Source organism: Crinia signifera, chromosome 2 (genome assembly GCF_055691185.1).
Source record: "Crinia signifera chromosome 2, ASM5569118v1, whole genome shotgun sequence".
Taxonomy (NCBI): domain Eukaryota; kingdom Metazoa; phylum Chordata; class Amphibia; order Anura; family Myobatrachidae; genus Crinia; species Crinia signifera.
The window spans coordinates 34,357,154-34,372,424 of NC_139218.1; the positions used below are offsets into that span (position 1 = coordinate 34,357,154).

General features: G+C 43.4%; 1 protein-coding gene across 1 annotated transcript in view; it reads right to left on the bottom strand.

The window, feature by feature from the left end:
- MRPL39 (mitochondrial ribosomal protein L39) overlaps positions 1 to 15,271 on the bottom strand; it is a 62,080-nt gene that overhangs the window by 39,190 nt on the left and 7,619 nt on the right. Inside the window, exons 3-4 of the mRNA XM_083171882.1 lie at positions 5,286 to 5,425; positions 1,409 to 1,508 (exon numbers count right to left, since the gene is read on the bottom strand). Coding sequence (XP_083028008.1) covers positions 1,409 to 1,508; positions 5,286 to 5,425 — 240 coding nt within the window. The remainder of the gene's footprint in view (positions 1 to 1,408; positions 1,509 to 5,285; positions 5,426 to 15,271) is intronic.

Sequence of the window (15,271 nt, forward strand, 5' to 3'; positions counted from 1 at the left end):
CTAGTGTATATCCTGCTTTAGAGAAGAAAAGGTCTTCAAAAAATTAAAAAGCGCAGATTCAGTCAATCATTTCTCGATTGCATTTCTATGGGCGAGATCAACTCTTTATTTCTTCATTTTCAGAAGCTTTGGTAAAATTTACCAAAAATCTGGAATGAGGAGTCTGTTAAAGGCTGGGGGGGTGTTAAATCCAAGCATGCGCCTTTTTCCCCTAAAGGTCCATTCACACTGGGATTTTGCTCAGCAACAACCGCTGTCAGCGCTGGGGGGAAATCTGCTCAGTGCTTACACAATGAGCGGCTTTCCCCCTGCCCGGCGCTGTCAGCAGGGAGAGGATGGCTTTCCATAGCACAGCGCTATGGAAAGCCATCCACAAAGCTGCTCATCTGCTGGTAATACGGCGGCCGGCACTGATGATGCGGGAGCGCATAGCGGCGCTCACTGCTCATCGCTGCCCTGTACATAAGCAGCTCAGATGAGAAAACTGAGCAACTCTGACATGAGTCGCACAGTGTGTATGGGGAATAAGACCTCAGGGCCTGGGGGTGTCAGATAAAACCTCTGATATTGGGCAGTATAAACTGTGCAGTTTAAGCTATTGCTTTTAGGATGTTTTTTTGTAGTAGTTTTTTTTCTCGTCTTTTCTTAAGAAAAATAGAATGTAATATAATAACGCAGAATTCAGGAGCCATTTAGAAAAATCTAGTGAAGATATAATCGACTGGCATCAATCAAAATGACTTTATATCTGGGGCCACCCTAAAGTCTTTCTATGCAATAAATCACATGTAAAAATGGCACAGCAAGCGCAAAATCGTATGTGAGCCTCCTGGGAAGCCGCCGGGCAGCTTGTGGGGGTATTGGATGTGACTCTCCTCGGAGAAGTCGCTTAGTGTATGGCGGCCTTTAGGAAACAAATGCAGATGATGAGCCCCATTTGTCCAACACAGTTGGTCTTATCTCCTATCTTTATTCCCCACATCGGCCCATCTGTACACACCTTTAGGAACCACTATATTAAACCCAATTTTTTTTCTTATTTTTTTAGAACTACAATATTATTGTTCTAAAGCAGGCATGTCCAACGTTGGCCCTCCAGATGTTGTGAAACTACACATCCCAGCATGCTTTGCCACAGTTTTGCTATTAGAGAATGCTAAAACTATTGCAGAGCATGCTGGGATGTGTAGTTTCACAACATCTGGAGGGCCAACGTTGGACATGCCTGTTCTAAAGCATTATGCAAAAATAAAGAAAAATATATGTGTGTGATGCTTTTTATATTTTAAACAAACAGGTAAATATTAAAAGTATGACAATAAAAATAAAAAAGTACACACATAATATAGTTCTCTGAGAAATAAACCGTGTCATTGAATGAGAGAAATGTGAAAAGACCTTTTCTAACCTGGTATCTCAGGAGCTCTGACGAGATTCACCATATAATCATCTTTGAACGCTTGTTCCAACACATGTCCCAGCATTGCAGCACAGGAGCGCCAGTACGCCTGAAACCCAGGAACCCGTTAAAAATGCACAAGTTCTTATTAAAACATCGGCAACTGGCAAACATTTGCAGACAGGAAGAGTTACTTCTAAATCACACAGAGTCTGAATGGGAGCAGTTTGGAAGAGACCACATTTTATTTCATGACAGGAGCAATATTAGCCAACCACTATCCTCTATAGAAAGCATTGGACCATGGCCCGCGGTATCCTAGGTAACATTTGTGATAAGTGTTTAATGTTTGTATGGTGTATGCTTTCCTGGCTGTACCAACATACTTGGTACTGAGGGAGTGAAACAGCTTTATGTTATGACAGAGACCTTCTACAGGTCACACTAACTTTGGTTGCCATCTCTAAGTTACTGGCAGTCCGCTGTAAAACGCACCTGGCAACAGTGGAAATTCTCAAAGTCAGTGTGCACGGCAAATCACTTTAGCAAGAGGAAACAATTGTATAATAATGGCAGACTGTGTATAAAAGTGAATTGTCTTTTAGGTTTCTTTTGTTTTATTTTAATTCAGGAAATTTCCCATTATTATTTACATGGTGCCACAAGGGTACAGAATACGGGTATGGGTCAACACAAGCATTAAATCCACTTTAGTAAGGTCAACAGTCAAAAGGTCAATGAGGTTATTTTCACTTTTTTTTTCCCCGTCGACATAGACACTGAAAAACTGCACCGCTGCGCTCACCATGCTTCGGGCTTGGTGCCTCGCTCTGCTTCTCCCACTATTATATTGTCACCTCCATGCCCTAGTGCAGGCATGTCCAAACTGTGGCCCTCCAGCTGTTGTGAACTACAAATCCCAGCATGCCATGCCATAGTTTTAGCACTCCCTAATAGCAAAATTGTGTCAAGGAATGATGGGAGTTGTCGTTTCCCAACAGCAGGAGGGCCATAGTTTTGACATGCCTACCCTAGTGGATGGTAGAGCATGAAATATCGCTCAGCGACCATATTGCCAGCGATAAATGCCTGTGTGTACGCACCTTAAGAAGAAAAAGTACATGAGGAGAGAGGGCCCTGCTTGTGAGAGCTTACATTAGCTTGGTAAATCCCCTTTTTGGGTTATTGGTTAAACTGCAAAGAGCCTTCTAAAATTGGTCATAATGTACAGAATAAGGACAGACCTTGCAGGGGTGTTCAGTAAGCGGCACTCCAGCTGTGATGGAACTACACATCCCAGCATGCCCTGCAACAGTTTTTGCATGGCCAAATAGCAAAACTGTGGCAGAGCATGCTGGGATGTGTAGTTCCACAACAGCTGGAGGGCCGCTTATTGGTCCACCTCTACCTTAGAGGACGGAGGACCACTCTGCGAGCCCCAGAAATTAGGTCATTATTCAGCAGAGACAAAGCGGGGATGGGGTGGACCGAGGTGACCCGGCAGAGTTTTTAGTAACACGGGAAGTCGTTTTAATAAAAAAATAACGCGGGAAATGTACAGACTGCAGAGTGACTGACGGCTCCATCACAAAGACACCTGGAAGGTTTTGTATACGGTTTGATGACAGTTGAATCTACAGACAGAGGAACGGACACCAATGGGTTTGAAGCCGTGCAGCTAAAGTTGTCAGTATGTATTAGGATCTCGTTGTGCAGCTGTTCTCCTGCTTCATCCTCTAATACGCTCGGACAAACACCTGTGGGGCGTCCACAGTTACTATCACGCTGTATCACAATGTATTTATTTTACTAGTCTAGATTGTATCTCTGTAATTAAGCAGCGCACTTGTATCCAGGTGCTTTAAGTCTATTGATAATTGGAAAGCAAGGACTGTGGCTTCTGCAGACCTGTCTCGTTGTGATATGTATACACACACACACACACACACAACGGCCGGTGATCGCTGTACAAATACAAGGGTAAATGTGATGCTATTGAGAAATCCGCACACAGGGATGCACATGAGCATCTGTTGGAAGCATGAGGTTCTAACAGCAATCTCACCACTGATCTGTCAATTCCCCTGTTGTATTGATCATACGAAGGAACGAAAAGGTTGCGTGCGGTGCACGGATCAGACAATAGTTCTCTGTATTGATGCGGTTACAATCTATGCGACCATAAGTAGGTGGCTTATTTTCCCTACAGCTGGCAGGACACGACGTTGTAGAACATCATGTCCCACTATGATGTGGTAGAACGTCATGTTGGGACATGGGCACATGAGGGTTAATCAGAGGGAATCAAGAGACAAATGGCAATAGTTTAAAGTAAGAAGATCCGTGCTCCCATTCCCCCAACTCACACTACAACAATTAACTACAATCCTCTGCAGACAGAGGACTAGTGTCTGCAGCTTCCTGTAGCTGTGCACTGACTGCAGAACTGACCGGTTAAGTTATAACTGGTACAGTCGTGCCCACGTACATCCATCCTCCCTGTCCTACGTCGTGTTATACATAACACCCGAGCTCTGTGTGACTCTGTAGCACCAGGTGTCATCATTTTGACTTTATTCCGTTCAAAAGCGTTGTATATGCAAATGAGGGATGCACAAGCAGCACCTGCTTTATAAAATGTGTGGTATATTCAGTGTGTGTGACTGCCGCCGCATCTGCTTAACAAATAGATCATTACAATTCTCCAGTAACGAGTAGGGCTGCTTAGTGCGAAAGGAGGCTAGATGTAAGTGCACACATCTCTATTAATCAAATTATGTAAATAAGTGTTATTTAATGCTCATTCGGTATGATTTTATTAACAAATCGACATATTTAAAATCAGCCCATATTTACCTAAATTGAGTTAAAAAATAAATAATAATCTCGAAACGATTTTTGAAAGAAAAACAAACAGCATTAGCCAGTTAAGGGGTTAAGCTGCATTTGAACTGTGGGCCTGGCGCAGTGCTGGGAGCAAGGTTTATGTTGCACTCAGTGAAGACCTGTGGATTTGCCGCAATCGGTAACATTGGTCACAGTTAGGCCCCATACAGACTTGCCGATCTCCGAGGTGAGCGATGGTCATGCTGCCACTGCAGCATTTCCATCGTTAATGGGGAACTTCCTCGCCCAGACATGCTAATGACAAGGAGCGTACACACTAGGCCATATTGTCCACAATATGACCTAGATTGTATGGGGCTTAAGGATTTATTCATGGATAGACCGACAGCAAGGGAGCGTCTGTGGTAGGTAACGGAGGGAGTGACTACTCAAACGCAGGTGTGGCGTGACCGTTTTTGGGTAGTGTTTACACCTACGACGGTGATCCCATAAGCAATAAAGGGCTCTAGCATCTTATTACCAGCGGCCACAGTGTTGATGTACATAATGCTAGCAGACGCTCATTACCGGCATCGCTGTAAAACTCCTGACGGAAGAAACATTAGCATATATGCGCACAGCTGCAGCGCACAAATGAGCAGCTTTACCTTTATCTCTGAATCAGAACTGGCGTCCGTATACTGATGCCGATTATGAATGTTGTTTCCCATGTACATGACAAATGCCCAAGTCCTTCTAACCACGGATGAAGTACTACCGTCACCAACGCCCAGTGACCGCAGCAATATAGTAAGTTTGCCTAATATCCCCCAGAACCTCATGCATCAGCGATGCGGATACAGAATTGCATTCTGCTGTGTTAAAGTAATGGGAGCACTTTACTTTCAAGGCCTGTACCTGTAGTGCTACAAAGATGCTGTTAGAGTTCTATACGAGTTACAGTAACCGTCCTGTTATAGGCAGCGAAGGGTAAGCCAAGTGGTCAGTTCAACACTGTTAGGTAAGTGTAAATAAATGAACAGCACAGATGGGTACTGACCTTATTAACTTCCTCCGGGTCTTCCTGCGTAAAGGTGAGGAACTGGATATCACAGGATTTAGTCAGCGGTCTGTACATATCCCAAATCTCCCCGTCCACAAGGGCCAGCACGGACTTTGTGCAGTACCAGTCGCTGAGATCTGGAAGCAAGGCAAACACATTACGTGAGAAAATATGTAAAATCATGAAAAAGTCCAGCCTTGTTTGATATACTGTACTCCATCATGTACCATAGCTGCCAATAAGCGAATACAAACTCAATATCAGCAAAGGCTGACTCCTACTCACCATTCTATCCCTGGTTACCCCCCCTGATCAAGGTTATTGTACATGGAGGGAACACCCCTGCAGTAAGCAGATAAACCGAGTATCCTCACCTAATAGTATCACTGGCAATCACAGGGATATTTAATCCTTAACCTCCTGTGCTCTCAATCACCAGCACCATGCTTGTTTTAAGAGTGGACGTAGTTCTGTACGTAGTTTGTATGTTCTCCCTAATTTATTTATTTTTATTTCTCAAGTACTACACAAATGTACTGGTAGTTAAAACAGGTTCTAAAAACAAACACCACAAGAGTGTGTAAGTGAATGTGTGTACCTACTTGTATATTAGGGAATTTAGAGTGTAAGCTTAAATGTATATCACTGGGACTACATAAATTAATGACAGGTATTAAAAACTAAAAATGTTGCGTCACCTCAATTTGCCACTCTCAACCAACCTATCCCAACTCAGCTTTTAATGTCCATCCCAAATTGTATCCATTACATATGAACTGAAACTGTGGTTTGCCACATTGAAGGACAGATAGAACAACTGCAGCACTGTTGAAATGATTTATCGTCACACCTCTACCTGCTGTCATTTTAACATCCACCTGTATTATTATAGCTGAACTCTCTGGATCTTATACAATTTGTAGGACATGAAGGGTCAATCTGCACGTAAGCCCTAGGTAAATCCTCAACTGGTTAGAAGCCATTTATTGTCCAAAAATGGATCTGCATACATATACAATCGTTGGCCTGTTCCCCCAACATCAGGTGATGGAGCATGGATTATGGATTGTATATTGGCCAAAGGGTTCCAAAACCGGAACAGCGAAGATTTTCATTTCTATCACGGTTGCTTCCGAAAATGTATCCGAATCTACATTTTCAAAACTCATCTTACTGCAATCACACATTACAGACGTACAGTACTGTACCTACAACATGCATTATGAATGCCCAGTATTCTGCAAGCTTGTTTTCCAATTCATGTTTTTAATTCAAATTGAATAGTTTTTTTCTTAAACACGTTCTATAATTAAAGTAAAAACACAAGTTTTCCTGAAGTCTTAACAGGCTTAATTCTGCCCTACTGGGAGCTTGCACAAGGTCAGCACCTATGGACCAAGAAATTCTACATAAACAGGCAAAGAACATTGGGAATCTGTACATTAACAACAAGACAATCAATTCTAATTATGTTGGGAGACCTGGCTAAACAAGATTAATTGTATCTATCAATATGCAGGCTGGTCCACCTGGTGCCCCTTCTAGGACACAAACGTAGATTAGCTGTACTGTAATCTACTCATCGCTCAATGAATCCCGGCACTCCACAAAGCCTCCCCATTACGTACCATCAGCCCCTTATTCTACTGGGTCAAAACCTTTAAAAATATAAATACCCATCTTTTAGACACTATGGGCCTATTAGTTAGCAAAGCAAAAAAGGCCCACAACCAGGCAAAACTAAGCTGCACTCCAGATGGGGCAGATGTAACATGTGCAGAGGAATGTTCAAACTGAAATCTAAATTGCAGTATAAATATAAAACAGCCAGTATTTACTCTGCACAGAAAGAATAGGACCCACCCAAATCTAAATATTTCTGCACATGTTGCATTGGGCCCACCCGCTGTGAAACATGATTTGGAACATTTTTTTCTATGCTTAGAAATCTGACTCAGGCACAATGAGCTCTGTGCATCCCAGTCCTACCTGATGCAACGGATTGGGCATACCTGGGTAGCAACTGAACCTTTCATTTCAGATGGTCGATATCAGCCATCGCATTAAAAAAAAAATATATATATGACTATTTGATTTTACTGGTGCCTAATATTTTACATAGCATGTGAAAAGTGTATTGGAGCCTGTATTTAGATTTATAAAGCACCTGTTTCAGAAGGATACAACTGTTCTATATAGAGCACCCATAAATGCAGGTTGTAATGGCCGATACACACTAGGTGATTTTGCCTATCGATGATGGGGAAAATTGTTGGGCTGAAATAATAATAATAATTAACCCCTTCCCGACATTTGACGTATATATACGTCATGGCCGGGATGTACTTCCCGACACATGACGTATATATACGTCATGACTTAAAAGTGCCACCGCGTCTACAGACGCGGTGACAGAGGGACGATGTCTGCTGTCCCTGAAAGCAGACATCCTCCCTCATTGCCCAGGGGGGGCAGGGTTGCCCCCCGTCTTGGGCGATCGCTGCGATTGGCTGTCCAAAAGTGAACAGCCAAAACCAGCGTTAAACTGCGTGTAGTGTAAAATTTAGACGCTGCTGCCCCCTAGTGTCCAAAAAAATTAAAGGAGGTTAAAATAATGATTTTTTAATAAAGTATAGATATGGTCTTTGTTAGTTATTAACTATTTTGAGTGGTATGATTATTTGTCTCACAAGCAGAAAATGTAACATTTTGCAAATAGCAAAATGTTCCATTTTTTTACGACATTTTGGTATTTTTCACACAAAAAAAAAATTGTATGGACCAAAATTTACCACTAATTTAAAGTACAATGTGTCACGGGAAAACAATCTCAAAATCACTGGGATAAGTAAAAGCAAAAAAAAGTTATCCCCACTTAAGTGATACATGTCAGATTTGAAAAAAAGGCCTCTGTCAGGAAGGCAAAAACATGCTGCGGCGGGAAGGGGTTAATAAATCGCTCCATGCATACACACATCTGGAAGGCCATCCACCCTGTCCCTCATCTGCTGGTAATACCAGCAGATGAACGGCGGCGGGCAGCGATGATGCGAGAGTGCACATAAGCGCTCATCGCTGCCCTGTACACACTGGCCCTTATTCAGATCTGATCGCAGTACAAATTTATTCTTAAAATGGGCAAAACCATGTGCACTGCCGGTGGGGCATATGTAGCATGTGCAGAGAGAGTTAGATTTGTGTGAGTTTCTGTGCAGGGTAAATACTGGCTACACTATTTTTACACTGCAATTTAGATTTCAGTTTCAACACACCCAAACCAAATTTAACTCTCTCTGCACATGTTACATCTGCCCCACCTGCAGTGCACATGGTTTTGACCATTTTGGGAACAAATTTGTACTGCGATCAGATCTGAATAACCACTGGGTGGTTTTGCGCTGAAAGCAGCTCAAAACGACAAAACTGAGCCGCTTTCAGCTCAAAACGCAAAGAACAATAAAAAAGGTATTGAACAATGTATTTTTTTTTTTTTTAAATCGAATCCTCCCATCAAAAACCCCCAAAGGGCAAACACAAAAAGACTGAAGTGATTGCACTGAAAGAACATAAAAAAAAAACACAATAAAAGAATCGGAAAGAAAGAACACAAAGCGTGAAGCAGGTTTGGGTATAACTGCTACCAAAAATAAAATTAGAAATGTAATTGCATTTTTTTTTTCTGGTAGAGTGCATTTAATTAACTGTTGCTGCCTAATTAATTCGGAATTATTAACAAAAAGAAGACAGTTAATTGAACTACGAAATTTTAAAAGGCGATATCCATATCTGATCTCTCCAGCTGCGCCTAGGTCACTGAATGCGGTATTAGCAGACTATAATATTACAATTTTCTCCTCTGTTCTCCGAACGTATGCCTAGACTACATATTATTCAATTGTATTTCAATAAATAGGGGATTTCATACTTTTAAAAGCTTATTTTCTCCAAGTAGGTCAAAGACATTGAGCGAAAAGTACATAATTATCACTCTATTGATTCTGTACTATGGTATACTTAAAATACAGTACCCTCTGGAGCATCAGCATAGAACTCCATTAAGTATCCTGAACTTGTATTATATAGGGGTTCTGTATAAATGAATGAAAAAGCAGCGGCAGCAGTTAGAAGAAAAGCAAAAATCGCTCGAAAAATTTAAGTATTATAGACATCCCTGGTCTGTAAAATAAAAGGTAGAGACTCAAGGCTTCCGAGACTGGCTACACCATATCATTAAACGGGCGTTCTGCTTTCGGGAAAAATATTTAAAAAAGAACGACGTCTTTTTATGAAAAGGAGCCGAAAGACGCACAAGCCTAAAATCAGACAAAAGATCATAGATGTCAAAAAAGGAATATAAAAAAATATATATATATAAGATTCTGACGCCATGAACGGGACTATATAAAGGCTGCAGCTTTATAAGGGGCGAGGGGGTGGATGGATTAATGGCCAAGAAAAGAATTCTCCTGACGCAGAATTCAAAAATAGCTGTTATATTTTTGTTACATTATTAGTATTCATTATTGACCATTTTGAACCAGACCGTAAATTAAAAGAACACTTAAGCCCCATACACAATAGGCTAGGAAGCCTGCAATCATAGCGATGAGGGGCCAATGTACTACGCTTCAAAAAGTGGAGAAAATAGAGAGAGAAACTACCAGCCAATCAGCTCCTGTCATTTTTAAAACACAAGGACCTGATTGGTTGGCACTTTCACTTTTTTTAAGCTTAGTACATCTGGCCCACAGACTATAAAACCAACCCCATGAATAGGGGCACTGCGCCCACACCAATGCATGCCATACCATATTACGGGCATATAGTCTCATTCAAGCGAATGCGATTTCGGCTAGTTGTGAACGGCATCAGGAGTTACTTGCTACAGACGTGTTAATAAGCATGAAAGTGAAATGTCTTTAAAGAAAAATCCGCCTTAGGAAATCATTTGCTGCAGACTGGGCAGTTCTGATCTTCAGGGCACCCACAGAAAAGAGTTAGGTCCACAGAAATGTTTTCCACCGGTCCAAACAGATTTTTTTTAAATTGAGGTAAAGTAATTCCAATTAAAACAGAATTTCTTAGCAGCCTCCTGTGGTTATAAAATTAGTTTACATGTATTTCGGTTATGTAACATTATTTCCTTCTCTGCCCTGTACTTCAGTTCAGTGTCACAGTATATACTGATGAGCAAAAATAGAATTAACCGAGGCTCTGTGGGTAATACAATCTAATGTACATCCCTAGAACACTGCATCTTCCAAAACCTGCACAGTGCCTCTTTCCTGTCTGGGACGTCTCTCCCTGCTGTGATGCTTCCAGCACGGTGTGGTCTGTAATTCAGCACTGATATACAGACCAGACCTGTGCTAGAAGCATACAGCAGAGGGGTTGGGATCATTTGGTCTACAGCATGTTGGTCAACAAGCATTAGGTCGACATGGGGAAAGGTCGACATGGGACATGGTCGACACATGCATTAGGTCGAGAGTCAAAAGGTCGACATGGTGTTTTTCACTTTTTTTAGCACGACTGTCGACATAGTGCTTCGCTCACGGTGCCTCGCGGCACACTATTTTCCACCACACCCTAGTGGATGGTAGGGCATGAAATACCGCCTGTCGGCACATTGGCTCGAAAAACAGTGAAAAACCTTATGTCGACCTTTTGACTGTTGACCTAATGCTTGTGTCAACCTAATGACCTGTCGACCTATAACCCATGTCGACCATCATGCTGTAGACCAAATGACCATATCCCCAGCAGAGAGGGACAGAGGCAGGGTAGAGGAATTGCACAGGTTTTGGAAGATGCAGGGTACAAGAATGAACACTACAATCAACACAATGGAACCCTCCACGTATCATGATGCCGGCTGCAGCGTTCCACCCAACGTGACCCAACGTGATTTAACATTTAAGGTTTTGTGTTTGTGATTCATCTAAATCAGGGTTCGCAAATACTCGCTATAGCGAGTATTTTACCCCCTTTTTTATGAATGGCTGGGTCCCCTGGGACCCGCTCCGCCCATTTCGGCGTACACGCCGTGTTGATATGTGTGACAAGGGCAGAGGGATCGGTTCCCCCTCAGTTGTGATGCGACCGTGGAGAAGACACAGCGTGACTTACGGCTGATTCACACATCTGCTGGGCGCGACAATGAAAGGGTCCCGGTCACCGCAGAGTCTTAGGCAGCAGTGCACGGAAGCCGCGTAAGCTGGCTCCTGCACTGTGCCTCAACATCAGACGGCTGGAGCCAACACCAGAAGCAGCTGCTCAGCAGGGGAACAGAGCTGCGGCTGGTGTGAGGACGGAGCACGAGAAACTGAAACCAGCATTGGGGGCCAGAACCAGGGAGGTGTGACCGTGATGATGGAGCAGACCCGGGCAGAAAGTATAGGTAAGAGGGGTGCGTGGTCCATTTAGCAGGCTGCTTGGCTGTGTCATGTAAGGGGATTTATTGCTAGCAGGACTCGGGCTGCAAACTTCCCTCCCCCCCTCCTACCTCGCGGTGCTGCTCTCTTGTGTGTCACTGTCACCTCCTCCAGGCTCTGAGTGCTGGCTGTTAATGGCCCACTTGTCCTCTCCTCCCCTCACTGCACGGCTGGCAGAGAGGATACAGCTCGCCAATTTACTCTTAACAGGCAGAGCTGCCTGTGGGAGAGGAGCCTATAGACTCTGCTGGGATTTCACTAACCCTATCCCTCCTGTTCCTGCTGCCATTACTTTTAACTTTGTTCTAGAAACAATGGACAGGGGCAGAATCCTGATTGGTGCAGCACAGGTGTCCCTATTCCGACATTATGCCTTTTTCCAGTATATGTGTATCTTGCTTTATGTGAGTGGGCAAATTGCCAATTGATACCACCCCACCCCCCCCCCCCCCACCCCCCACCCAATAGCCACAGTTTTGAGGTGCACAAATCTATGTTTGCTTACCAAAAAAAAGGTATATGCCATATGGAGGAGAGGAGGAGGCTTCTGTATGTGCCATGCTGGGGAAGGGGAGAGGAGGCTCTATTCCGTTGGGACCCAGAAAAGGTCAAGAAGGACCCCGATTTTTGTAAGTGAGGGGTCCCAGGGACCCATCATTTTTTGGGAGTTTTCGCGATCACTGCAAATACTGGAATTAAGATGGGAAAGAAATAACCACCTATTACCAGGAATTTCCCTCATGGTGCTTTATGATCCGATACAATCCACATAATACATGAAAGTCACATTCATGTTACAGGGTCAGCCTGGAGGGGAAAAAAGCAGAGTGCTCCGCAGAGGTTACGCTAACAAGGCCACACTCCATTTACAGGTTACAGCAATTCCAGCTGAAGGAATTTAAAGGATCTGCAATGTTACCGGACACATAGGGCCTTATTTTGGTTCATTCTTTCTGACAAAATCCTTCTTAGATGGGCAAAACCATGTGCACTGCAGGTGGGGCAGATGTAACATGTGCATAGAGAATTAGATTTGGGTTGTACTTCAAAGTGAGATCTATATTGCAGTGCAAAAATAAAGCAGTCAGTATTTTACCTGCACAGAAACAAAATTACTCACCCAAATCTAATTCTCTCTGCACATGTTACATCTGCCCCCCTGCAGTGTACATGGTTTTGTCCATCTAAGAAGGATTTTGTCAGAAAGAATGAACCAAAATAAGGCCCATAAATGGAACACTGTCCTGTGAACTGGCTGTGACCGCAATCACTTAGCACCCTGTAAAAGCTTACGGTTATCTTCTGTGTCTAAAATATACCTTAGCTAACAGGATATTACATTAGTCATTGTACATTAATGAATTGGTGGAATCCAATTGTTTTTGTTTACAATGACGGAGCTATTGAACGGTTTGTGTTGCAGGCGCCCCAAGGTGCGACCAGATATCTGCTTACAGTTGGGGCATTTGGGTGCTCAAACATCAGCACCCACAGAAGTATAAAATCAGTGAGGTGCAGCCAGGGCAGGCAGAGGCTACTCTACTGTCATAATCCAGTATAACTTATAAATATCATCTTTCAGTTATTCTAATAAATGTTATTGTTAACACTTCACTTTGTATAATGCCCACATGAACCCTGGTGTTCATACGTGTGTGTGTTTCAATCTGGTTCGGATACTAGCCAGTGCCTCCCTAGCCATTGACCCCACATCGCATCCGTGGCGGTCATCCCCAGCGGAACAAGGAGATTACCCCCTTTACCCAAGGACAGTTCTGGCGGATCCGGTCTCGCTCAGTGATGCACTGAATGAGGAATACTCTGCTCCTGCACAGACCGCTTACTTTAGGATTGCCAGAACCTGTGCGGAACTGACTGATGACGAAGGTGGTTTTAAGAAGTGCAATCACAATTTACGTGGAAGATGTCATATTGGAAGGTCTGTCTCAAATAGCGAGTCACCAGAATCTTTTTACAACGCGGTAACGACCGTAAGTGTCTACTCATTCAGAGCTCACAGTAACAACAAACTTCGGGGGACAGATGTACTAATCTTTGGAGCGGCCACAGCCTGTAACAGGGTCGTTAAGTTGGTCATTGATCTTTCTCCACATCTTAGTACATCTCATTTGGGTACTTGTTTCCTAGGACGGCGCCCAGATTTTCTACGTACGGCACCATAGGGAAAACGCATCGCATGGGCCGTTATAGCGGCATGCAATGCGATTTTTTCATGTATTTTTTTTCTCATTGTACACCACTATATAGCATCGCATGTCCCGCAAAATGACATTAGGTATACAATAATATGATTGTATGTCCCAAAAATAGGTTTAACGCCCCCCCCCCCCCCACTATCCACGCCACCCCAAAGCGTGGTGAGCACAGCAAGCCCCGCGAGGGGCGGCGGAACGCATCCTCCAACTCTTTCATTACCCCACTATCCACGTCGGCGTGGAGTTGATTCTATATAGTGTGGCGAGCGCAGAGGAAGCGTTCCTCTGCTGCTTGCCACGCTTCGGGGGTGGCGTGGATAGTGGGGGGATGTGTTAAACCTATTTTTGGGACATACAATCATATTATTGTATACCTAATGTCATGGCATCACACACCCTATAAAATCACATGCGATCGCATGCGATTTTGCGGCAGATGCGATGCGATGGCCGGGGGCTGAGGAGCAGTGAATAAATTACATAGGAAAATCGCATTGCATCGCACGGCCCTAAAATGGCCGATGCGATGCGATTTCACTACGCAGAATAGCCCACTAAGCAAATAGCTTAGTGGGCGCCGTTCTAGGAAACAAGTACCCTCATTTGTGTTTTCTCTCAGAAAACTTTTGTTTGTGCAGAAATGTATACGCAGCATATGGGTGGTTCCATACATAACAGGGCCTGGTTCAGTTTGGTTGGCAAAAGCAAACTCTTTCTTTAATGGACAAAACCGTGTGCACTGTAGGTGGGGCAGATGTAACATATACAGAGTTAGATTTGGGCGGAGATATTTTGTTTCTGTGCAGGGTAAATACTGGCTGCTTCATTTTTACACTGCAATATAGATATCAGTTTGAAGTACAAACCCCACCCAAATCTAACGCTCTGCACATGTTACATCCGCACATGGTTCAGATCCGATCCCAATGCGCATTCACATACAGTGGAAATGCCAGGCTAGACTATAGGAGTAGAAATCGACGGCATATCGGATGCCAGATCTAACCGTGTGTACACACCTTTACAGAGCATGCCTGATAAAGCAGCTCTCCCTGATTCTGCCAGCTAGATTTGCAATAACAATGTCTTTGCTTACGAAACATGGTCTCACCCCAGTTTTGAATTATTTGCATTGATTACATACGTGTGCTAGAGCAGAATACTTTATAGCCCAACTTCCAAACCTACAACCGGTAGTAAAAAGGATTAATCTTCTGCCAAAGTAAAAAAAAACAAGCAATAGTCACTCTCATGTTATACTGTACACGTTTAGCTGCCCAGTAACAAGCAATAGCTTTGTAGTTCTACCAAACTGTGGGAGACGTACACCCTC